At 35.1% G+C, this 26,926-nt stretch overlaps 1 protein-coding gene across 3 annotated transcripts in view; it reads right to left on the bottom strand.

The window, feature by feature from the left end:
- Window positions 1-286: 286 nt before the first annotated feature.
- ttyh1 (tweety family member 1) overlaps window positions 287-26,926 on the bottom strand; it is a 70,575-nt gene continuing 43,935 nt past the window's right edge. Inside the window, exons 8-15 of one of the 3 annotated variants that reach the window (XM_056475887.1) lie at window positions 23,315-23,390; window positions 20,033-20,088; window positions 16,847-16,939; window positions 16,623-16,715; window positions 16,397-16,536; window positions 10,091-10,258; window positions 5,432-5,510; window positions 287-815 (exon numbers count right to left, since the gene is read on the bottom strand). In XM_056475887.1, coding sequence (XP_056331862.1) covers window positions 732-815; window positions 5,432-5,510; window positions 10,091-10,258; window positions 16,397-16,536; window positions 16,623-16,715; window positions 16,847-16,939; window positions 20,033-20,088; window positions 23,315-23,390 — 789 coding nt within the window. In that variant the 3' untranslated portion in view covers window positions 287-731. The remainder of the gene's footprint in view (window positions 816-5,431; window positions 5,511-10,090; window positions 10,259-16,396; window positions 16,537-16,622; window positions 16,716-16,846; window positions 16,940-20,032; window positions 20,089-23,314; window positions 23,391-26,926) is intronic. The other 2 variants (XM_056475889.1, XM_056475888.1) reach the window with 2 other exon arrangements.

The following is a 26,926-nucleotide window of genomic DNA, read 5'->3' as shown; positions in this document are numbered from 1 at the left end:
ATTTGACTAGATATTTTTCAAGACACATCCATACAGCTTAAAGTGACATTTAAAGGCTTAACTAGGTTAAATAGGTTAACTAGGCAGGTTAGGGTTAAGAAAAAATATTATCAGACATACTGTGAAAATTTTCTTGCTCTGTTTAACATCATTTGGGAAATATAAAAAAAAATAATAAAAATTCAAAGGGCGGCTAATAATTCTGACTTCAACTGTATGTGTATATATATATATATATATATATATATATATATATATATATAAACATTATTCATATATTTTATTATATAAATAAATAATCATACCAGAGGGTATACAAGGTAGTACAGCATCGCCACTTATAAAATAGGGTTCTGTCAAATATTTATAAAAGAAAGGTGAAGAGAAAACTGTATAATCATACAAAGAAATTGTGCCATCGCCACTATGTTTCTGTGACTACATATAACAATATCAAAACTCCAAAATAAAGTGGTTATACATTTAAAAATAGAGCACTACTATAACGTCAATACCATCTTGTTTCCACCAGCTATGTACAGATCGACACTAGAGGGAGAGGAAGTGACGGGGTTTTCGTAAGTCTGTTACACCCAAATGACTCAATGGTACTGACGCACGGATATTTAACATGTAATGTTTTAAATTAGTCTCTCGTCTCATAAAGTGTCCATCCATATGAAAACTAAAGCTGGCTATATAGCTTTCTTTTCTACTATACAGAAAAATAATTAGTGCGAGTACATGTTTCTTGAATGGGAGGGGTTGGAGTGTGATTGACTGCCGCCGTAGCCAGTCAGCATGCTGGGAGAGTACTGTGAAGCCACCAGTCAGATCCGCAGTTCAGGAGAGCAGAGAAGGGAAAGAGAAAAGAGAGTATTATTGTTATTATTGTTTAAATCTATACCTGTGTATGAATATATACAAACATACAGTTTTCACAGAATTACTTCACTAAGCTCCACTCTCAGTTACTGTTGTTAACATTTCAGAAAGCAAAGTCATTTATTTTTATTTGCATTTATTTATTTGACATACTTTAGTAAAAAATAAATTGAACTGTGATACGTAAAGCCACAACTGAGAGAGTTCAAATCCGAACTGCAAGAAGTAAACTCAGAACTGTGAAATTTGAGATGAAATGTGGGATGAAATTGTGAGATGTACAGGCGTAAACTCAAATCTGTGAGACATGAACTTGGAATTCCAAACTGTAAAGATTTGTGTAAAGATTTAAACTCCGAACTGCGAGATGTAAACGCTGAACTGCAAAATGTCAATTCGGTTGTGTTGGATGAACTCAAAACTGCAAGATGTAAAGATTTCAACTCAGAAATGATGACGTAATGTTAAACTTAGAGATGTACACTCAGAACTGTGAAGGTAAAGAGCAGAATTGCGAGACGTAAGTTCAGAAGTGCGAGATGTAAAAGCTGAACTGTGAGACGTAAATTCAGATGTGCGAGTCATAAAGGTTTAAATTTGGAAAAACGAGATGAAAGTGTAACACGTAAAGCTGTAAACTCCAAACGGTGAGATGTCAACACGGAACTGTGAGACGTCAATTCAGAACTGTGATGGTGCGTTCACACCAGATGCGTATGAAGCAATTAAACGCGAGTGATTTACATGTTAAGTGAATGATGCGATTGGAGCGAATTACATGGTGCGAATTAAGCGTTGCAGGCATTTGAAATGCTTAACGTGTAATTCGAGTTGAAAAAATCTCAACTTTGCTGGACATCCATGCCATGTTAACCAATCAGCAGCTTACTTTAAGTCAATTCATTTCATTCAGCTGCCATTTTTGAAACATCTCTCGGGCAGTATGCTCGGGCATTCTGTCTGAATAGCGAAACATTAAATTCTCCAAAACTCTTTGTCAAGCTTACGATTACATCACATATTTGGAACCACCAATAATATTATACATCAACCGTCACATAAGTTAAGTTTCTAAACGTCTGAATCAAACTAAATCTGCATTTTTCAGGTTTCCCGAGCTGATGCGCATGCGCACTCAAAAAGAACAAGATCACGACACCAAACTCATTTATGGCCGTTCTACACATTATCATCCTCTGGATGAGGATCGGCAGATCACACTGCTCTTCTGAAGTAATTCACAACTTGGTCTTGATGGTGAATCTCCTCCAGAGATGGCAGCGACTCTTTGTTTACAAGTTCATGGGCGTTTGAGTAGTGGCTGCTGTCATGATGTGTTTGACAGGACAGACTGCACCTCACATTTGTTTCATACAGATTACAAACCAAAAAAGTAGAGATTTCAAGCTTTGTGTGTATATAATTCTTATGTCTGTGAAGCGAGTAGTCGCTGACATTTCAGTGTGTTTGTAGACCACTAAACTGTCGTAAAAAACACACATCTGGGCCGAGCTGCTCCCCCAGAGAAACGTCAGTCTACAGCGATCGATGATTGGCTCCTGTACTAGTAAGCGGGGCTTCATTCACCACATTGACCGATACACTTTACCCAATTCAAAACTATATGAGTGACGTGTGTTGTGTATTCTATGGTGCACCTCTGAAGGATCTGATGGACCCAGAAATGGTGCCAAACAAGTCCATGCTGTTTTTCAGCCTTTCATAATCATGTCAGCCATTTTGCAATGAAAATGGAGTGATTTTGCATCTGTTGTGAAGTGAATTTCACACGCGAAATAAAGGTGCAGTAGGTGATTGTCTTCTTGTCTTTTGAAAGTCTCTTCAGAGTCCAATAGTAATGATTAAAGTAAATGATCTAAATGTGTTTATATGTACTTTTATATTCTGGGTAAGGCATAAACAAAATTTGTCAGGCCTACAATTGGCTGATAAGTAGCCCAAACTGTCTGTTAGCAAATGTAGATTTGAACAACTACGCACCCGTTCGCGCAGATCTGCCGATGTGTGTTCATGTGGGGCGTGGTCACGTGGACACGAGTGACAGCGCTAAAAACAAATGCTACATTTTAGTCACACAAAGTGTATGTAGATTGTGTTGTTTTATTAATGGGTTATATGCACAGAAGTGTTGTTCAGCCACTGAAATCACCCGCGAAAGATTGATGTGACTACTTTCAGTTTTATAAGGGACCTTTCACAACATTGAGAATGTCGATATTTATTTAGTTTAATAACAAAACATGAGTAAACAGCGCTATTACGCCTAACGTTAGCCTGCTTCACTGGTTTTATATTCAAATTGGTTCATGTTTGAAAAAAAAAAACAATATTCTATATTATGTACCGCTACTCTGAATATTCGGTCTGAAATAGCAAGTAAGTATGGCCAAAGACTATAAAGGGACTTTGGTATGGCTTAGTAATAAGTGTAATTCTTGCAGCCCGCCGGTCAACCACTGAGCATACAGTAGTTTAGGACAAAGCGTATGAGAGAGTAAGACTAATGAGAGAGTGATGACAAGTTTTGCTTGCCAACTGCATAATGACATGATCTAGTGGGTCTCTGTCATATTTATGGTGTGAGTTCAGGAGGCGTGGTTTTAGACAGGGGAGGGACTGTGTATGCTATAGTATGCGATGCTGATAGTATGCTAACCGGTTAGCATTTAGGCAGATCACCTACTGCACCTTTAAGTGAACTGCACACATGAATAAAGCGAGTAAACTCAAAATGTTCAAGCATTTAATTACACTAGAATATCGCTATTTACTTCTGGTGTGAACGTCCCATGAGATGTAACCTAGAAACGGTGAGACTTAAATTCAGAACCATGACATGTAAATTCAAAACTATGAGACATAAAGACATGAATTCGGAAATGTGAGATGAATGTGTAAGATCTAGAGATGTAAACTCCAATCTGTGAGATGTAAACTTGGAACTGTAAAATTTAAAACTCCAATCTACGAGACATAAAAGATTTAAACTGGGAACTGCAGGACATAAACTTAGAATTGTTAGATGTAAACATTGAACTGTGAGATGTCATTTCGTAACCGTGAAACATAAACCTGTAACTGCTATATGTAAAAATTGAAACGTAGAACTGCATGACGTAAATGTTGAACTTCGAGATGTAAACTCAGAACTGCAAGATACCAAGATTTAAAATCTAAACAGTGAGACATAAACATTGAACTGCAAACGTAAGCTCAGAATTGTGGGATTTGAACTCTGAATCGCAAGACAATAATGGTCTTTTCTTACCGACCTTAAACGTGTGAACAGTATTTTTGAAATTTTGAACAGGGGTCCGTTCTTCGTACCTCGCTTAAATGATCTAAGATGATTTGACAGATCCCGGATCTTATTAAAATGATCCAGGAATCATATTAAAATAAACTGATCTGAGTTCGCTGCTTGTGTTTTGAAGGACAGATCTATTGATCCATGAAATCATGATTAGCAATGCAACGATTGGCTGACGGCACAGCAGCGTAATGACATCATCTGATTAATATTCAATTATCCATGTGAGCTAAATTATATAAAATTTGTGGTAAACGGTTTGTTATATATGATACCCAATAACTTTCCACCTTTGTTGTGGGCTTTACACTTTTAATATTTAGTCATTTTACTTCACATCACCATCATATTAGCTGTCAAAACATGTGCATGACTGCATGAATTATTATTCCTTAAAAAAATAAACCGAACAAACAAACAAAAAACAGTTGAATAATGTGCATGTCTATTATCATTAACAAACTGTACTAAAGCTGATACCTTAAAATAGTAAGCGTTTGTATCTAAAAAGTCCATAATAATAAATGTTCTCTTTAAACCCCTTGGAAATAGAACCCCCCCGTGACAGTTATTGTACTTTTATTTCGGAGTGCAGATTGCTTACATTTAATTTCTATATTTTTTAAAGTTACTGGTAACTCAAACCTGCTCTGGAGCAGGCTCATTTCACATAAACAGGATTAGAATGGGTCTCTTCATATATATATATATATATATATATATATATATATATATATAATTTCTTTTATTGTAACTATTTACTATATTCCCAAGTGTATATAACTACTGCTGTAAGAAGATATCAGAATTTGGTACATACTTTCAGTATTACCTTTGCTGTCAGTATAAACTTTGCCTGTTTATATGAAATGAGCCTGCTCCCAAGCAGGTTTGAGTTACCAGAACTGTTGCTATGACCACAACTCTCGGAAGAGTTTTGAAGAACGAAACGATCCTGGATCGTGTCAAATCTTCAACAACCAAATCCAGCTAATTGAGTAATCCACGTACGAAGAACGGACCCCAGTAGTATTCAACTTCTACACAGGATAATGACAATAGGGCGAATAGCGATTGGTCAGTAACTTTTTAAGGCGGAGCTTAGTGAATGGTCATTAGGTCTGCTCTGTCTTTGGGTCTGTTTGAATCTTTGCTTGTTGATTTTTCTGAGAAGGCCAAAGATCGTAGTGATGCGACAAAGACAAGGGGACTCACAGAGGGGGGTGGGGACTGTCTGTCACTCAAAGGCAGATTCTCATAACCAGGGTTGCCATTGGAGGAAACGTTTGGAGTCCTGCATAAAGAAAGAGAGAGGAGCAGAGAGGAACCAGGTCAAGGGGACAATGGAGACGAGAGGAAGCGGACAATAAAGAGTGACATGCAGGGAAGGACCAGAGCCGGGAGCCGGGGTGGAGCCAGGAAGAGAAAAGTTGGAAGAGAGTTAGAGAGAGGCGACATTTTTCACTTTTTCTGAGAAGAATGTTTTGATAAAGTAGTGGATTCTATACAAATATGCCAATTTATAAATATCAATGTATAGAATATGGATTTATTTTAATATAAATATATTTTAAAGCACATGGAAATGTGATTGAAGTGAGGAAAGATGTTTATGGGTCAAAGACGTGTTCGGGCATTTTTTTGTCTTAACATTAGAATTTACAGGCCCATAGACAGCCTAATAAAGGGGAGGGGGGGGGGGTATGGCTTTTTACAGTTATTCGCTACATTTTCTATTTAATTATGAGATTTAAATACGGCTTTTTCATGACATTTTAAGCACTATTTTGAGCTGAATTAGCTTGTCAGATGATCTTCATAAATGTTTGATGTAAAAAAGATATATTTCCTCAACATTTAAAATAAAGAAATATGAAAAAAAAGTATTTTTAAAATACAAATGACATCCTATATCATTTGAAAAAAGGAATCTGTTTTAAATTTGAAAACCGTAGTCTACTGTTCACTTATGTCAGATTGTTTAATTTCTAGCAGCTGGATAATGAACTCATGAAAAATATTTGTTTGCATTGGGCAAAACTGATTAGCTGAAGTCACACCAAATCGACAGCCAACAGAGGACTCCGCTTGGTCATAAAGCTTTTTTCGATGGGTTATTTTTACTACACTGTAAAAAATGCTGGCTTCCACATAATCGAAATGTGTTGGGACAACATGAAGAAATCAAGTTATTAGTTTTTACAAATTTAAGTGGATTGAGCATAAAACAATTAAGTTGTCCAAAAAAACTCAGGAGTTGTGAATTATGTCAGCTCATTTTAAATAAGTAGTTTGAACAAACATATTTTTTTAGTGTATTTATGACAGCATAGAAGTAAGAATAAGACAAATGAGCTCATGTATGGGAAAACCTCAGTGAGGGGTGTTTGTCTTAAACCCTCCCTGGCTATGGGCCTGATTTATCCTTTTATTTTTTATTTTTTTGAAGCAAAAAGTGACCATCATACATTTTCAGCACACATTCAGTATTAGAAATGCACTACACTACATTTTCAAGCCGATTATTAAGACTTATATCTGCTGAAATTAATAGTTTATATAAATTATACATAACATTAATTATACATATATTTAAATGAGTGATTATTCATTTAATGACGAAAAAAAAGGAATAAGCTGAAGGAAAATACTTAATTAATTAATTGAACAAATTTGAAAGAAAAGGAAATTTAAAAAACTGTTTAATTTCTATTCATTTTAACTAGTTATTTCAGAGTATCTGGTCTCACAAAACAACATTAGACAATTGAACATGCTTAACTACATTTTGAAGATCAATTTCAGATTTTTTTTTTTTACTCTTTGAATGTTATTTCAAGATTTCACACTTAGCTGATGATTGATTATAAAGTGTGTTTGGCATGCTGTCACGGGAGAGAGCCCTGAGCTCATAATATCCTGGAGCCCGAGGCTCCCTCCCGTTTGCAGGGCGAGAGTGGAGTTTGAGCTCAGGTAGGTCTCGAGAACTCCCCAGCTATTTATGGCGAATGATAAATTAGGGATTGCTACAGAGAGATATACTGCTGATTAAGAGTTCGTCTATGGTGCTAATTTGGCTTGGTCAATTCACCTATGTTGTGAGTTTTTGGACTGTGGGAGGAAACCGGAGAACTCGGGGGAAACCCATGCAAGCACAGGGAGATTGTGTAAACTCCACACAGAAACGTTGACTGGCCTGTTAGAGACTTGGACCAGTGAAGTTCTTGCTGTGAGGCAACAGTTCTAACCACTGGGCTGCCGTGCCGCCTTATTGAGGAAAAGAAAGGAGAAGTAGGGCTGGAAGAGGGGATTCTTCAAGCCGAAGATGACTGAGGTAGGGAACTCTTAGGAATCATCCGATTGGTGAATCATGCATTAGCTAATGCGGGACCAGCTGTGGTCAATCATAAGCACGTCTCGAAATTAGTTCATAATTAAACTTCACAAATATGAACATTGCCTTAACTTTTAGTATTTAGAACATTTTAAAACACCCCAAAAATATCATCGTTACTATAAAATCATCATTTACCCACTTGTCAGCAAGACATTATATATAATTTGAAATTGAATATGTTCATGTAGAACATGATTTTACTCATATTTAGATTTTATTTTTAAGTTATATGAAACCTAATATGCTTTTTACGTACGTCTTTGACCCTCATGTCAGATCTAACATACTGTTTTTAAAAAAAGGGAATAATTGAAATTGAGAGAGAAACAAGGAATGTTGAAGCAGGGAGAAGAGAGAAACAGCACAGCTGACTGCAGTAGACCTGAAAAGACTGATGTCGATTCTGATAGAAACATCAGAGAGCAGGATTTACCTATATTGTGCATCGTCTCTGATTGGTGGATTTAAGTCTGTCTTGTAATGATGGACAGACAAATAGACAGACACACAGACAGACAGACCTCTGGACTCATGTCTGTTATTTGGCTGGACTGTGCTTGACTTATAGACCTGTCTGTGTGTCTGTCTGTGTTTGTGTGTTTGTGTGTGTGTGTGTGTGTGTGTGTGTGAGAGAGAGAGTTTGTGTCTGTCTGTCTGTGCGTTCTATCTAACACCTGACTGTCTGCCTGTTTGTATGTGATTGGAACTTTATTTATTTGTCTGCCTGTGCATAAGGATGCAACGATTATAGGTTTTGGTTGTATGATTATAGTCTAAGGAATAATAACGTTTATCATGATTATTATGTATTCATTCATTTCAAAACACTGCTAGTTTAGAAAATCCCATGTGAACTCCTTATATTTTAAAGTGTTATTTATTGCTGCTCAGTAACCAAATAATACAGCACAAAATATTATCAAAAACAAACAATAGTCTATTTCTCTTTGGACTTAAAAATAAGTGACTTTTTTTTGCCATTTAAACGCAAGTAATAAATTTACACTGAAAATAAAGGACAGGACAATGTATAAATAAATAAAAAAATATATAATAAGAATAAGTTAAATAGTAGTGTTTGTCTAATGTAAATCTAAGCTACATATTAGCTAAGTATTTAAATGAACTGTTGCTATATTGTATGCTTTCAACTAGGTATGCCTGGAAGTGCACTGGACTTGCGCATCGCTCCCATTATGCGCGAGCAAGGTCCGCGCCTCCATTGGAACTTACAAACTTGCATACGTAAAAGACGCAATATGTAAACGGCCCACTGCTTTAAGGTGTCTCCGCTATAGTTAATCCAGTGTGCGTGCGTATTAGCCTCGCTGTATAAACTCAAAACTAGCAGTTGGCATAACTTTGTTTAGTTGCAGCAGTTTGTTCCGTGCAGAAACGCGGTGTTGAGAAGCCTTGATGATTAATTTACAGTGACAAATTAAAGCACGGATAATTGCGAAATCGATTAATCGTTGCATCCCTACCTGTGTATGGCACTTGTTTTAAGTGTGTGTGTGTGTGTGTGTGTGTGTATTATAAAAGTGCAAAGGTTATTAATAACACAACTTTGATGCAAAGCATGGAACTAAAATCTGAAGTTCTTTTACCAAACTTATTAGAAGATCGACAAAACACATAAATATATATAAAATTATTTTGGTTTAATTGTTTTGAAAATGTTTTGAATAGAGTTTATTTTAGTGTATTTAGTGAAAAAAAAAGTTAATGACCCTAAACTATTACATGGTTGCGTAATTAAATACAAGCAAATAATAAATAAATAAATCTTTCAGAACTGCTTATATGTAATGGTATTTGTATTATTGTTTTTAACCTGAATGAAAAAATGAATAAAGAAAAGCTATTGGAAAATATATAAATCAAATTTAAATCAACTTTAAAAATAGATTTTTCAAAATGTTATAGACTCATTTAAACTAATAATTAAATTACAAAAACAACAAAATTGGAATAAACTGAAATTAATACTGAAAATAATAATAAATACTTGTACGATATCCAGCTAACGTTTTAAGCTATAATACACAATACATATGTGTATGAAGGTGTGTGTAAATATATATAGATATAAAGTTTTTTATTTATTCAGTTAAAATTCACATTTGATTCCTTAAAGTGATCGTTCACCGAAAAGAATCCTTTACTCACACTCAAGTAACTAAACTTTAATCAATTCCTTTCTTCTGTTGAATGTATAAGAAGATATTGTGAAGAATGTTGGAATTATTGATGTCTAGGAACAAAAAAATACTTTTTTTTTTTCATTTTTCAAAATATCTTCTTTTGTATTGAACAAAAGAAAGAACCAAACCGCTTTAGATCAAGTGGAGTGGAAATAAATGATGGCAGAATAAACGTTTTTGTGTGAACTATCCCTCTATACCCTGTGCTGTTGGTTTATGTGTTTAAGGCTCATTCTGTCTGTCTGTCTGTGTGTCTGTGCATGTGTTACTCACGGTAATGGAGGTGCGCTAGAAAAGGGGGGAGTCCAGGCGGCCCCCTGGTAACTATAGAAGGGGGGCAAAGCCCCTCGCTGGGAGCCCGTGGCCGTCTGTCTACGTGCCTGATGAGAAGTGAAGGGGTCCTCGCTTTCACTGTCCGAGTCTTCATAATCCTCTGAATCACTGTGGCATCCGGTAACAATCATAGAACATAAAGAATGGAAAAACATCATGAAATATGTGCGTAATGCATGCATTTACAAAACAAACACTTAGATCTAAAAATATACAGATACTGCAATTCTCATTACAATAATTCTGCTCCCAGATGATTGATTACATTAAAAAGGCATTCTTTGTATCACAAGTTGTTCACCTGTGCAAATTGGGGACTATTTACTTAAATATGCACATACAGCACAAAAATCGAAACATTGGATTCAGATTCAAAATGACTGTTTCACTCCTTAATTGTAAAATTCCTGTGAACTGACAGAAAACAGCTGTAATTGGAAATTCTGTAGGACTATTCATTGTACAATAAATGTGTGTGTGCAGGCCTGGAGTGTCCATCTGTAAATTCAGTCTGGTCATACATTAAGCAGACAGCAGCAGCAGCAATTCCAAATGGAACACGTTTTCTCATCATGAGTTTGACATGTTCTTCTAAAATGTTTAAAGATATAAAAAATGAACACAATCTTACGTTTTTTAATCAGATTTACTAGCTATGACTCCATCCACCTATTTTTATGCACATTTTGCACTATCGCAAAAACAAATTCATATTGCATTGTGCCCACCGAAGTGTTTTTGTGCTGCAGAAATGCCAGCTGAGCATTTTATTCTGTATTCAATGGAAGCGTTGCATTTTTAAAATGGCAGCTGCATAGATGAGCGTTGTCTTAAATGCTTTGAAAATTGGAGAAGTACTCACAGATCATGGATGTTTTTAGAACAGCACTCGCATTTCTGCGGCACAAAAAAATGCTTTGGTGGACACAGCCTAGACTGTAAAAAATGCTGGGTTCCACACAATTCTTTCATGTTGTCCTAACACAACTCGATTAAGTTAACCTCAAAAATACTCAAGAATTGTGTTGTTTCAGCACATTTTTAATAAGCAGTTTGAACAAGCAGCAAACATCGTTTTTTAAAAGTATTGGAAATGCCAAGATATGCATACATTTAAAAAATCTGCAAAAAATTTGAGTGTTTTTATTTTTTAAACCAAGCAAAATAACCTGAAAAAACAAGATTGTTTAGCTCTTTTTAAAATCGGTGTGATATAAAAATGTACAGTGTTTATTTTGCTAACACACATTGTTTTTCTTTCGAATTAATCCATGCACGTAAATCCACTGAAGACAAAAACGTTTGTTTTGGTAATATTCAGTCAAAGTCTGACCATTTGCTTTCACGTTTGGAGTGTTGGTCCTTCCCTGTTGACATCAGTTTGCAACAAGGAAATGATGCTTAAAAAAGAAAGCCCCGCCCCCTACTCAATATTCCATTTCAGTTGGAAGAACATCAACATACAGAAATAAAAGTCATGCAACTTTGGCTCATGCAGACTTTAAGGAAAAACATTTAATTCTGATTTATTTTTTCTGAAATTATACAATAGTTCTAGAAAATGCTTCTTGACCTGAGAATTTATAGATAATTCAGCTAAAGCAGTGTTTCTCAACCATGTTACTGGGGGACCACCAGCTTTGCACATTTTTCATGTCTCCTTAACCAAACACACCTGATTCAGATCATCAGCTCATTAGCAGACACTGAAAGACCTGTAATAGGTGCGATAGACAAAGGAATTGAAAAGAAGTTTTATTTGACAGATTTTAGACAAGCTAAACAAAAATACAACTATCCCATACATTTTGAAATAAAAGTGTAGAGGATAAAAACGCAATAAAGCCCTGGGCTTGTTTCCATTGTGGTCCTCGCTGTTAAATAAAACAAAGTACAGCTTCAAAACACATTTGATGCATAAAACAAACAATACCTCCACATTTTAAAACAGGAACAAAATTATTCACAGATACAATTATTCCTTCATTCATTTATTTTCTTTTCGGCTTAGTCTCTCTATCAATCAGGGGTTACCACAGCGGAAAGGACTTATCCATCATATGTTTTGCGCAGTGGATGCCTTTCCAGCTGTAACCCTATTCACAATTTAATAACATATAAGATAAAACATCATCATCCACCATGCAAACTAACTATCCTCATCAAACAACCGTCTTTTGATCTCTTTTTTGAACCTCCTTAAATCTTTAATTTCCTTGATCGATTTTGGCAATTTGTTCCACATGATTGCACTTGTATATATTTTTCCCTACTACACTTCTAAATTGAAATAAACAAATATTAAAATCCCAACCTCTAGTACTGTATGATTGCTGTTGCCTCACCATTTGAAAATACAGTAGTTCACCAAATAACTAGGAACCACATTATTAAACAATTTACGTATCACAAAAAACATACTCTTTTACTAACAGTTAACATACCTAATTCTTAAAAACAAACTCTGTGCAAATGTGTTCTAGGATGAGTTTTTTTAATTATTCATACTAATTTATTTTGTGCCTTGTGCAATTTTTCCTTCATACTCTGTGAGCAGTTACTATACCAAAATGAGGTAGCATAATCAAAATGGGGTTGAATCAAAGCTCCTGCAAATAATTTTGAAGAATGAACATCCAACAGATCAGCTTGCCTTGCTAAGAACTTAATTTTTCCACATTTCCTCGTAAAAACCTTTCATGCAATAACATCTCCTGATAATTTATTATCTAATAAACATCCCAAATAATTTACAACATTTTTAAAATCAATTATCAAATCATTAATCCTAACCACAAAAGAATAATCTTTCTTTAATTTCACTCTCGAAGCAAGTAAAATAGCCCCTGTTTTACCTATGTGGAGACATCAAAAACATGCAGTGTTGGTGGTCCTCCGGGAACGTGGTTGAGAAACTGAACTAAAGCAATGGGTCTTATACACTAAACATATGCACAAATGTTGTTTGGATGTTAAAATGTCATGATTCATTAAATCCTTTGTACTAAAATTTTTAAAAACGTTTAGCATTGGGTGTAAACATTTTTGGTTTATTAATAATGTCAATTTCATGCAGTGAAAAGCCCAAAAATCTGTAAATTAACAGGTGCATGAATATCCTGTGCGTTTGCCTGCTGCACCTCATGACTATATACATACAGATATTGTCTTGAAATGCAATAATCCCAATCCAGAGCGGCAAATAATCCTTTAATCTGTGTCGCTCCTCTTTGCCATTTCAGTAATGTATGTATCTTCCCTCTTCTGCCTGTGCAAATGGAGTTCAAGCACGTTTTACCGCATATAAACACTTCGGGCTGCCTCTGTGACTTCAAAAAATTGGATTTGCCAACATCAGGCACTTGGTAGGTATATACCAAATGGAGCTGAATCAACAGTAAGTGACTGAGCTTTGTGAACTAATGGCGATGGCGACATTAATACCATATCCAGATAGCAGAAGTGAAGTGCATTTGAGCAGTAATGGCTTTAAGTTGAGATCATGTTTCTCTCATCTGTGCATTGCTGATGAGAGCGGCTGTCAGGGTTTACATGTATATGACACTGAGTGGAGCAGACCAGCAGCTCATCACCATTAACACTCAGCTGCAGCTGATGTAGAGGATCATGTAAGTTGGTTTGCATTAAAATTATGATGTTTTCCGGTTCTGCAGGAGTATTAATGTCTTTGATAATGTTACACATGCGTACTAGAAAACAACTGACATCTTATTAGGATGACGTGTATTCCTTAGTCTTGGTTCATTCCCGATGAATTGTTTCGTTCAATATTTTGTATATTAAAACATGACTTTTTAAAGTAAATGGAGGGTTGATATAAAATTGAAAACTTGAATTGTTAAAAATACATGGGTCAAATAAAAAAGGGGTTTAAACAGTCGTTAAAACAATCAAAGTTAACTATAGATGTATTTTTTCATACGTTTAATCTATCATACATTTTACCATGATTTACAAGAAGATACCCACGAAATTCTCATTCAGTGTAACAATAGTTAATAAATCAAAACATCTTCTTAGGCATATTTAATACATGTGTAATTATTTATGATATGTTTAAAAAAAACACTAAAGGATTACAAAAACACTAATTAAATGTCGTTTAAATGTTGTTTTAAAACTAAAACTAGCTTTTTCTATGGTTCTTTTAAAAAATTTTAACACAGGTCAGTGTTATTTTATGTTCATTCATTCATTTTCTTTTCGGCTCAGTCACTTTATTAATCTGGGGTCGCCACAGCGGAATGAACCGCCAACTTATCCAGCATATGTTTTACGCAGCGGATGCCCTTTCAGCCGCAACCCATTTCTGGGAAACATCCACACACACTCATTCACACTCATATACTATTGACAATTTAGCCTACCCAATTCACCTGTACCGCATGTCTTTGGACTGTGGGGGAAACCGGAGCACCCGGAGGAAACCCACGCGAACGCAGGGATAACATGCAAACTCCACACAGAAACGCTAACTGACCCAGCCGAGGCTCGAACCAGCAACCTTCTTGCTGTGAGGTGACAGCACTACCTACTGCGGCACTGCATCACCCGTTATTTTTATATATAAATACATATTTTGGTTCTCGAATTTGATTGGCTGATAGCTGTGTGATATTCTGCAATATCAGCACTCATACAGCCTCTTCACCCTTGTGTATTACTCCACCCACATAACAAGTAGAGGAACAACATAATGTACTTTTGAGGCTTTTTTTAGGTGAGAATGTTGTTTAGATTGCAACTATGCAGTTTATTAATAATGATAGTGGCTATTTTAAATATTTATAATTTCAGAGATTCAGTTCGTCGGCAGCCATTAGCCTGCCATTGAGCAGAGCAAATACTGTTGACATTCTGCCACAAGATGGCGAGAGAGACCACATAATAAGTGCTTAGGGGAGGAAAAACTTGGCATAAATTTCAAACTACAGCTGATCAAATCATTATAAAACTGGTAAGTGACATTCTAAATCGATCTCTCTCTTTTGTATGTTTCAGTGCTGTATTTATACCATATAAATCTGGTAGTTTTTGTTTTGCTTTGGCTTTTTTGTTATTAATTATTGCGATATCCCAATTGCAACAGAGAAATACTGGGAAATGTCTCTAGACTGATGGCATGTCATGCCGTTCAGACTTATAAGATTAAAATGTCAGCAAAATCACCTGTTTTGTCATCACTTTAGATATTATGCAAGAGAATCATTCAAACACTAGCTCTAAAGTGACGTTTGTGAAGTAGCAATGGTTTCTGCTGTTCTGATGTCAGCTGCAGATATGAAGGAATGGCGGAAGAAAGTAGTTCCTCATACAAAAGAATTTTAGACACCGTGTTCGATTTTCTTTTTTATATACACGATTATGCTGTGATCTATCTATCTATCTATCTATCTATCTATCTATCTATCTATCTATCTATCTATCTATCTATCTATCTGTCTGTCTGTCCGTCCGTCCGTCCGTCCGTCCGTCCGTCCGTCCGTCTTTCCATCCATCCATCCATCCATCCATCCATCCATCCATCCATCCATCCATCCATCCATCCATCCATCTATCTATCTATCTATCTATCTATCTATCTATCTATCTATCTATCTATCTATCTATCTATCTATCTATCTATCTATCTATCTATCTATCTATCTATCTATGTTTGTGAGAGAACTGCAAGGAGTTTGGGAGTTTATATAAACCATGAAAATATCTTGATAAATGAATTAAATATTCATGTACAATTTCTTCCCAAATAAATATTTCAGATCAAATGCATTTGGCTTAAAGAGAAAACGATACTAAATGGCTAAAAGACAAAACTATACTAAATACTAAGAAAATAGCTTACATTTTTTAATTATAATACATTTTTTAATAAAAAAATGTAACAATTTGGAAAAACTAAATGCGAATTAAAAGGATTTAAGACCTCTGTAGATGTGAATGTATTTTTCGATGATTTTTCATTTCTAACACGGCTTCATAAAATAGAAATTTTTAATATAAACAATATTAATATAAACTTTACAACTAATCATTTACCATACAACCATCTGGAAGACACAAATTCACATTTACTTAAAGCGCAACCCTACTTTTTATGTTGCACCTTCATTTTGCTGCTGTCATCAAATGAATTTGCTGCATGAATGCAATCAGATTTTTCTGAAAGCAGCAGCAGATTAGGCACTAGCCAAAGTCAAGGAATGAAGTTGAAGTTCAGCTAACCTGTGGAAGCTCCTCCAGGCTCCAGGGAGGGAGCAAAGAATAGCAGTGAAGCCCAAAGCGGAGAGAAAAGAGTAGAGAGACAGATAGAGCAGCCCCTCCATCCCATCATAACACAGGCCTTTCAGAGAGTCCACGTAATCCTGAGAGAGTAACAAGAACACATGAGTCCATTTGTTGCGACATGAAAACTGCTTGGCTGAAGTGAAAAACAGGCTGCCATGTTTACCTTGTTCAGGCCTCGACAGTTGAGAAGAGCCACCAGCTGATGGAAGTTTCCCTCGGTGGTGTTGAGGATCTGCTGAACCTCCCTGAGCGACCTCTGAAAGAGAGAAAACACAGCAGCTCAGCGGCAGGTGGAGGAGAGCTTTACTGTGAAGCTGCTATTAATCTGTGCTGTCAGTGGCGGCTATGTTGTTGGCTCTGAGAGCAGTTTTAGCAGTGTTGATGTACCTCTGCTTTTGGGAAGCGTGGAAGAGCATCTCTCTCCAGGCTGGAAAGATGAGAGTGGATGCTGGAAAGTGCTCTCTGGGACTGGGTCAGTATCTTATGCCAGTCGAACAAAGAAAATGTCAATGATTAACAGACATGTAATTGTATACATTGTATGCCTTTGACTTGAGCAACACACTATTAACTAAATGTTAATGTTTGTGGGCAAACTTTATGGTGGCTTGAGAAAGCCTGTTGGAAGTAGTTTGCTTAGTTTTAAATGGCATAGATAGAAAAAATATGGATAGATGAAACGTTTGAAAACGTATGGATATATAGTAGAATAAGTATGAATCAGCATGCTATTAGCATAAGCTTAGTAGTAATTAACATTGCCAACATGTTTCCAGTATGAATTAGCATGTTTGTTTTTAATAAAAATAATAATTAAAAAAGAAAAGAAAAAGAGAGGGTACATAATTAACATTTACATACCATTGTATTTCTATAATTCAAATTTTTCAATTTTAATTATTAACAAAAGCTATTAAATGCACTTTTAGTACACAAAATACATGTATACAAACATGTTTAAGCAAAAATGATAAAGGAGGAGCAAATATTAACCGTTTTAGACTTAGAAATCCCTTTTTTATACATTTTAATCCATTTTTCTAGCACCATGAAGAGAGGTTTGCTTTTGGCAAATTTAGATTTGTGTATGTGAAATTTACATAATAATAAAATAAAGTTTATAATAAAACCAGCATCTTTTAAAGAGCCACCCCATACGAAATCACATGTTTATAAGATAAGCTTCAACATTAATCCTGCTAAACTGCTGAGTATATTGGCAAGACCAAAATAAATGTGAACTAGTTTCATTAAAGCTTTCACAAAAACAACATTCTAACTCAATATCAGTTTAAAATTTTTGATGAATTACCATGTGGCTAGCATGTTTCCAATATGAATTGCCTTGTGGCTAGCATGTTTCTAGTACCAATTAGTATGCTGTTAACATGCATCTAATATGAAATACCAGGTTGCTAACATGGTTCTAGTTGCTATGGATTTGCATGCTGTCCGCATGTTTCTAGCATGAACTAGCATGTAGTTGAAATGTTTTCTAGTATGTAAACATGTTTCCAGTATGATTTAGCATGTTGCCAGCATGCTTCCTGCATGGAATAGTATGTTGTCAGCATGTTTCTAGTATGGATTAGCATGATGTTAGCATGTTTTCTGCACTATAAAATGTAATAAGTTAACCTTACTTAGAAAAACTAAGGAAACAGATTACCTTAAAATTTCTAAGTAGTGTATTGATTTTAAGTGAGCATAACTTAAAAGAGTTTGTATTTACAACTTCTTAATAAAGTAAACTTCAGTATCGTTGACTCAAAATAATTAGTTGTGTGCAGATTAGCATGTTGTTAGCATGTTTTCAGTATGGATTAGCATATGTTGTTAGCATGTTTCCAGTATTAATTAGCATGTTGCTTACATAAAGGGAAAATATATATTTTTGCCATTCCGTGAGGAAACTTTTTAATCAAAAGAACCTTTACATTTAACAAAAAGTTGTTTAAAGAAGAAAATTGATATTTTTGTAGATTGTTCTTCACACTAAAGCCATTTGACCTCTTCTTTTCTGAACAGTAGCTTTGATTCCATTACCCTTCAAACCGCACACATTTTGACATTGCCTATTAAAATATACCTAATGAAAAATGTCTGTTGACTAAGAATTCCTATATATTTTTTGGTTAATTATAACACAGTGGGGTTTTTTTTTTCTTCAATGGAAGGGTACCAACCATTTTCTCCATGTCTGTAAATACTCCAGTCGGACTCATTGGAAAGATGTGCCTCAGCCTACATTTTTATTGTTCCAGGTACATTTCGTTGCACATTTACAATGACAAATACATTAAAGGGCACTGTCTACATTTTTACAAATCTGAAATACTTTACTTGGGGTTTGTTTTTTGTATGTTTCAAACGTGTAAAATACAAAGTGAGCTACCAAACAAACTGACCACACCAGAAAAGTTGTCCATATGGAGAAAGATAGTTTGATTTTGTATTCGATTACTACAGGGGTCTTCAAAAGTCTTAAAATGTCTTAAATTTAAAAAACAAAGCTTTAGGCCTTAAAAGTCTTCAATTCACTTAAATACAATGTTGTAGGTCTTAAATCATTTAAAAAAAACTCCTAATTGTCTTAATTGTCTTAAAGCTACCCAATCGGCTGACACCCAATCACCAATAGTCCATCAGAAAACCTTTTTTTAATGTATTTTAAGTTGTTATTGCATAATGTTACAATTCACAACAACTGTTAGACATTTTTACAGCAAATTCTCCAAATTAAATTATCTGAATAGGGAAAGAAAACTAAAGCAACATACCCCTTTACATAATCTTTCATTAATACAAAAACTATTTGCAGAAGTAACCGGGCCATTCGAGAAAAAATCTTTAGTGTCTAATTCTAAAATCTAATTCATAATGGTTTAAAAGGGTCTTAAAAAGTCTTAAATTTGATTTGAAGAAACCTGCAGAAACCCTGTACTAATAATAGACACAATAAAGAACTGCACAAAGGTCATCAATAACATGTCTCTGTAAATATCATATAGTCTGAAAAAGAAAAAAATTAACATTTTTGGTAAAAAAATGCAGTCAAGCATATGTTGAAGAGTGTTTTTGTTGTTTCACAAAAATATAGGCTGAAGCATGTATTTCCAACGAGACTGTGCTGCCATATTCAATATATATTGTTTGCCTTTATAGACCAGCAGTTCTTGTGTGTGTGTGTGTGTGTGTGTGTGTGTGTGTGTGTGTGTGTGTGTGTGTGTGTGTACTTGGTCAGTGTTAATCCAGCCTGTTTTTACCAAATATTATTTCACTGTTTTTATCATTTTATGACCTTATTAATTCCCTCATTAATTCATCGGCTCCTCCAAAAATTGTCAGTCTATGTCTTGATTATAATGTCATAATCCTCTTTTTTTCTGTTCATCTGCACTGTGACATAAATGTCATTGCTTTTTAATCTTAATCTGTGCTTTGTGACATGGCCATAATTCCTTATATTTGGGGAATTCTGCCTTGTGATAGCATATTAATGTTCTATTTTTTACTCCTTCACTAATCTCTATGACATCATCGTCTGCAGCATCATGTAACAAGATTGCGCACCTGTTGGAAAGGACTGCTCATCTTCCTGCTGCAGGTTAGGTAATAATCCAGGACTTCTATTTGGAGAGAAGAGAGAGTGAGAAAAATAAAAAAGATACAAAGAGGTGCAGAAGATTATGAATGCGTCACAGCTGAAGGCAGAAGGGCAGTCAGTTCTGTTTCAATACTTAGTGAGCTGCTACTGCCTACATAGGGGCTGTTTTTTTCATTCCACTGCACTGTTTTATAATTGTTTTGATATGTAGATATGCACTAGATAGACGTGTTTGACCACTGTGTTTGCTTCTTGCATCTTTTGAAGCATCTTGTGCATGACGCAATGTTTTAAAACCCAGTGCAGTAAAAGAAGTTCAAATTTGAATCCATAATCCATTTTTCTGCTTCTTTTTGCATACCACTGCCATGCATCTTGCTTTTCTGTGTCAACCAAACAGTAAAAAAACATCATTATATAACCTTTTAGCTCTGGTTTCAGTAGGTATTTTTCCTATACAGTAGGTATTTTTTTAATTATTTAATCAATGTTAAAACATTTTAAGTCAAACCAATAAGCAATGAATAGAATCATAAACATTAAAACAAAGGAGTATATGATAATCAAACAAAAAGTCAAAAGTACAAGACTGTGCACTTAAAGGGATGGTTCACTTTTTTCTGTTGAATACAAAAGAAGATACTTTGAAAAATGTTGGACACCTGTAACCAATGACATTCACAGTACAAAAATAAATCCTTGTAATATGGTTACAGGTTTCCAACATTCTTCAAAATAAGTTCTTTTGTTTACAACAACATGATGGCAGAATTGTAATTTTTAAATGACCAAATGAACTATGATTCTATGAAACATTGCGAAAAACACAATACATTTAAATTAAAAAGGTTGGTTGATCTGATAATAATACACTTCAAGTTTATTGCAAAATATATTTTGCCAGATTTTGCTAACTGCAAGGGCTCTATTTTAACAATCTAGGCGCAAAGTCCAAAGCATTAAGGGTGTGTCCGAATCCACCTTAGCAATTTCAAGGATGGAATTTGTGGTTTGTGCCACGGCGCATGGTCTAACAGGGTTGTGCTTATTCTCTTAATGAGTTCTGGGTGTGTTTTGAGCATAACATGCATTAAACCAATCAGAGTCTCATCTCCCATTCACTTTAAGAGTCAGTTGCATCACTTTAGTGTTCACTTTACTTTACTTTTACTCTTTACTTTACTTTCGTGAATAAGAAAATGGTGTTGTATATTTAATTTTGCTTGTTAAGCGCAAAGATTTGTTTCAAAATTCTTTCTAATTTCCAGCAAACGAATAAATGATTAATAATAACGAAGTGTGGTCAAAAATCCAAACACTTGTCCTATTCTTATGCCCCATTAAGTGATGCAGACGTCTCCAAAACCTGACAAGTAGACAAATCTAAATTTGTTTTTATTAAAACAAATATAAATATGCATATAATACATAATACTACTACTAATAATAACATTATACAAATGCAAATTGTCACAAATAAACTGAAAAAAGCCCCCAAACATGGCTTGGAGTTGCTTTTTCATGACAAGGCATGGAGGCAGTGGTTTTTATATTTATGTAGAAATTAATCATTTTTGTATTTGCTATTTAAACAACGTGGCGCAAAACGTGAAAATTACTGTTGCACTGGTCTGAAAATAGCAACAAATCGTGCCAAATACGTCTTATGTCTTATTGCACCGGGTGTATGATAGAGCCCCTAGTAGCTCTGGTTCAAGAAATATTTTTTCCAATAGGATTTTTTTTCCCTATTAAGTCAATGTTAAAACATTTTAAGTCAAACCAATAAGTAATGAAGAGATTCATAAACCTTGAAACAAAGAAGTGTATGATAATCACACAAAAAGTCAAAAGTACAAGACACTTAGGGATAGTTCACCCAACAATTAAAAAATACCTTGTTTGAACATTTTTTTGTTGAACGCAAAAGAAGATATTTTGAAGAATGTTGACAACCTGTAACCATTAAAATCCACAGTGCAAAAAAACAAAAACTTGTCATTTGGTTACAGGTTTCCAACATTTTTCAAAATATCTTCTTTTGTGTACTACAAAATAATGGCAGAATTTTCATTTTTAAGTGAAGGCTTTAATGAGGGAAAGAACCATGATCCCATTAAACATTGCGAAAAACACAAATTTAATTTTAAAAAGGACAAAATACACAAGTTGTTGGTTGATCTGTTAATAATATACAAGTATACAATATATAAGTAGACAATATATAAGTTTATTACAAAATATATTTTGCCCGATTTTGCTAAAATGCGAGTCTCTGATTGGTGGAATGCTTACATAGCAACATCTAGTACTTTTCTGTGTGTTTTAAATAAATCTTTTAAAAAGTTCTATCTGACAATTTTGTGAAACATTTTTCAGTGTTTATTAAACTTTACTAAATAACTAATTTGCTTATTGTCTGTTTTCTTTTGAAGTCTTTAAATTTGATATTAAGCCTTGAAGGGCAAACAATTAAATTTGTAGGGTCTTAATTACAACAACAAATATTACCATATTAATTACATAAAATTAACATCTGCAGTGGACAAAATATTTAGCAGAGCCTTGTATGCTTAAAAAATCATATTCAACATTAAATAAATCTTATAGAAAGAAAAAATGTAACTTTCTCAAACATCAACATATTATTACAACACTAATTTTTGTATTATTAAATTAATAGGCTGACTGATTGTTTAAACTAATGCTCTGCCAGACAGAACCTTATAATTCGAAGCAGAAAATTACTTTTTAAAAAGTTCTATCTGCATTTGCCCTGTTTTTTATACCAATATTAGCAAATTTAGGAACATTTTGAGTACATTTAGAGTCCATTTAGGGCCTCTGTCATGTAAATGTAAAAGAGAACTGTTACACGCATATTGTTTGTCATGCGGAATGCAAAAACTTTGAAGCTCAATATCTCAAAATCATTTAGAACACAGATAGAACCTAATAATTCCAAAGCGACGATTTCTCTATGGACAAAATGAACAAAGCTTTTAAGTTCAGAGACTAACTGTAGCACAGTATTGACCTTATTCTTTCACATAAGAATGGGTGCAGCCATTAAAACCTAATTGTTGGCAATTTTTGGCTATGAAAAATTAAAAGATGCAGCTTGTTATGATGCTTGACATTCTTCTTCTTTCTTACAGCCTTCATATTTAACTCAAATGTGCTCCCTAGATAGGCAGCTCAATAGGTTTTGAAACAGAGCAAATGTGTAAGAAAGAGCTTTACAGCACCTGGGCTTGTCCCAGAGTTGAAGTGAGTGGAGTTGAGCACAAATGTGTTTGGGTCAAAGCAAAAATCACTCAGGGCCTGAGAGAGGAAAAAAGAGAGGGAAAGACAGCAAGAAAGAGAATTGAGCACTAAAGTGAATACAGAAGAGAGATGTCAACAGTGTGGCACAGTGACCAAGTGACATACTTCCCTCAGTCTCTCCGTCCCGCCGCTCTGACTGCTATTGATCTACAGTTTTCACTGACACACTTACAAACTGACCTTATTTAAAACATTTTTTCATCCCTCAAACTGTTCATCTGTCTGCTCGTCTGCTCTGCAGTGTCTGTCTCTTTATCACACACTTGCTCTCCCTTGTGAAATGTGAGTAATTAATCAAAGTGAAAAGGACTCAATATTACCAAGAGCTTCACAAGTGGACTAAAGAGGGTCAAGAGAAAGAGAGCGAAAGAGAAGAAGCGAGTGTGTGTGTGTGTGTGTGTGTGTGTGTGTGTGTGTGTGTGTGTGTGTGTGTGTGTGTGTGTGTGTGTGTGTGTGTGTTATAAAAGGGAGCACTGGGCAATTGTTCCTGTTGGCTGAATCTGTACAATGAAACCCTTGTTTTGATGGCCAGCAACTGCCATCTCTTCCTGTCACTTTTCTTTCTTTCTTTCTTTCTTTCTTTCTTTCTTTCTTTCTTTCTTTCTTTCTTTCTTTCTTTCTTTCTTTCTTCTTTCTTTCTTTCTTTCTTTCTTTCTTTCTTTCTTTCTTTCTTTCAAATCTTCAGTTTCACCATTAGATTTCGGTAGAGCTTCTTACAGATTGACCTTACATTTATCCTCCACACATACACTACCATCAGTGCTGGATAGTAACTGATTGCCTGGAATCTGGATTCCAGTTTCCGAAATGTTGTACTTGTAATTATATAATTTCATAATTCATTTAAAATACTCATAATTACATTACAGTTAGTTGTAATGGGAGAGCGAGGATGAAAGTAATGTGGGTTGAAAGTAACGTGGAATGAAAGTAACGTGGAACAAAAATAACAAAGCCATTTTCTCGAAGCCCTCACAACGTTTGCTTTCTAGGCTATAACAGCACATTCAGCATGCAACACTTGATGGACCTACCAAATATCAGCTGATTTCTGGACCGTTTCTTGCAGTTAGGTCTGAATTTCAGTTTTTAAAGCGTCACAAAACACTTTGGGATGTTGACAGTCATATATGTGTCCCACATTGCTAAAAACACTATTAGATCAATCATATTTCACTAAAAAGTGAAACTTGGTTGTTTTTGCGTTATTTCGAGCAAATTCGTTCTTCCGGTTTGAAAAGAAATTTTGCCATTCGTTTTCTTTAAAAAAAAGACATGTTTCCAGTCCGCGCTGATTGTCCTGTCTCTATGGATTTGGTAAGTGTGTGATCAGTGTTCTTTGTTTATGTTTACTCAGATGGCAAAGTTAGTTCGTATCGTCAGCAGTACTCTTTCAGTTTTTAAAGACATACCTTACACTGTAAAAAAAAATCTGTAGTTTTAATGTTTATTTTATGTTTAAAAACGTAAAATAACAGCTGTTAAATTACAGAAATTTACTGTAAAACAGCAGAGGTTGATTTACAGAAATTTACCAGAAATTTAAATTCAAGTAAATTTCTGTAATTTAATGTCCGTTATTTTATGGAACATTTGTGTAATTTAACAGCCTTTATTTTACGTATTTTTTTTCCACTACCCCAGCTGCTGGAAATAAACTGGAAATGTATGGATTTTTTTAATAGTGTAGTCAAAATGATTTAGTTACTAAGTTTACAGTATGTTAATAACATTTTGGATCAAAAGATCCGCTGTAAATGCTGCTCTCCAAATTTAAACATGTAAACACGGTAATCAAACTATTACCATTGTGTATGATTTTCACTATATACACAGCTGTTTGACGCTGTTCTTTGCACCTACGGGGACTCTGCATCTACTGAGAAATGCAAGCGTTTTTTTTTTCTCCCATACGGCGTGTGGTATCAAAAAAACAACACTCTTCCAGCAGTTCCTCACATCCAATATCTCGTTTGTCACGGGGGCATGCATAAAATGTTCCTGAATATATGTGAATGTGCCAAACTGCAGTTAAAGTCGACAAATTAAGAATGAAACACCCGACATTACATGAAACTCCGGAGGAAATGTGAATAGTGTGGTGAAGCGATGACGTTAATCGAATTATGTGCTATTACATGTAAAACGGGATCATGAAAGGAACATTCAAAAAGCAACTCATGTAAACACCTTAAACATATTATTGTCTTATTCAGATTAGGGCAAATAATTTGATTACTGACGTCCATGTAAACATAGTCACTGTCTATTTTCCCTGCGTCTGTGTCTGTGTTGCCGCTGTGAAAATCAGTGTGTGCACGTAATGAAACTCCCCTTTTAATGCAAACCCTTCTCTCTTTCACTACTCGACACTCCCACCTAAACAAAGCTGGACTCATCCACTTTCCTGACTTTTTTCAAACTAAAGGTGTGAAAACACCCTGCTGAGACAGGGGGGTTTCATGGCCCTTTAAGAGCAAAAATGGCTCGTTTTTCACTGACTGGTATGGGTTGGTACGGTTCGGGTAGGTACGGGTCACCTTTATCAGGCTTGCGTTTCCACTACCAAGGGTACCCTTTTGGTGGGCGTGGTGTATGACAGGAAGTTTCAGTCGATGTGTTTCTCGCTCAAGGAAATGTCCACCATAACGTACGGGCTGTACGGGTCGCTCACATATCATATGAGAAGCTCTTCTCACAAAACAGATGCTTTACACATATAAATACTTGTGTAGAAATGTTTATTACTAACTTTTCTATGAACATGTGTTGATTATAACTGCAGATCAATGACAGTGCGAAACAGCCTACTGTATTGTCTGTAATTATATTAAATAAATAAATGAACATACTGTATATAAACACATACAGCCCCTTACAGTCTCCGATATGTTATCAACTACAGAAGAACTACACACAGCAGACATTTCGTCCATATTTAGGTTCAAAAACAACACAAAATTGGGCCCACTGTCAATGAAAACCTCTCATCTGTTTCTGTAATCTTCAGCAACACATGTAGCCTCAGTTAGACAGTAATTCCATCATTCCCAGTTTATATTAGTATAAAAAGGTGAAGATAATAGTTATACATGGCATTCTGTTCATGTTTGCTTAAAAATAATGTGCTCCTTTTTTTCTGGCTTCTCCTTTGCTTTTTCGTGCTTCACTCTCGCGTTTGTCAGTGTCTGACAGGATCGCGTTTCAAAAGCACGTCAATAATCAAGCGCATGTTATAATCATCAGCTCAAGAAGTTTGTTATTTCAGATATAGAGGCGCAACGAGCGCAAGGAAGAAAGCGAAACCGCTCGCACTTCAGACTGCCTTTTAAAAAGCTACGAGGCACAGGGTAAATTCTGCTCTACTCCATGGCTTTGTGGCTGTTCATCAAGACGACGACAAGGTTTGTTTGAGCCCAGATCGACCATGGCTCATTATTATATGTATAAATAATTCCGCTATAATCTCTCGCTGTGTATTTCAAACATGGCAGGTTTTTTGTTTTCATTCTGGCTTGTTGCGTAAGCGAATG

This window comes from Danio aesculapii, chromosome 16 (assembly GCF_903798145.1).
Source record: "Danio aesculapii chromosome 16, fDanAes4.1, whole genome shotgun sequence".
Taxonomy (NCBI): domain Eukaryota; kingdom Metazoa; phylum Chordata; class Actinopteri; order Cypriniformes; family Danionidae; genus Danio; species Danio aesculapii.
Note: the sequence above shows the minus strand (reverse complement) of the source record. Positions and strands in the feature narration are given on the sequence as shown.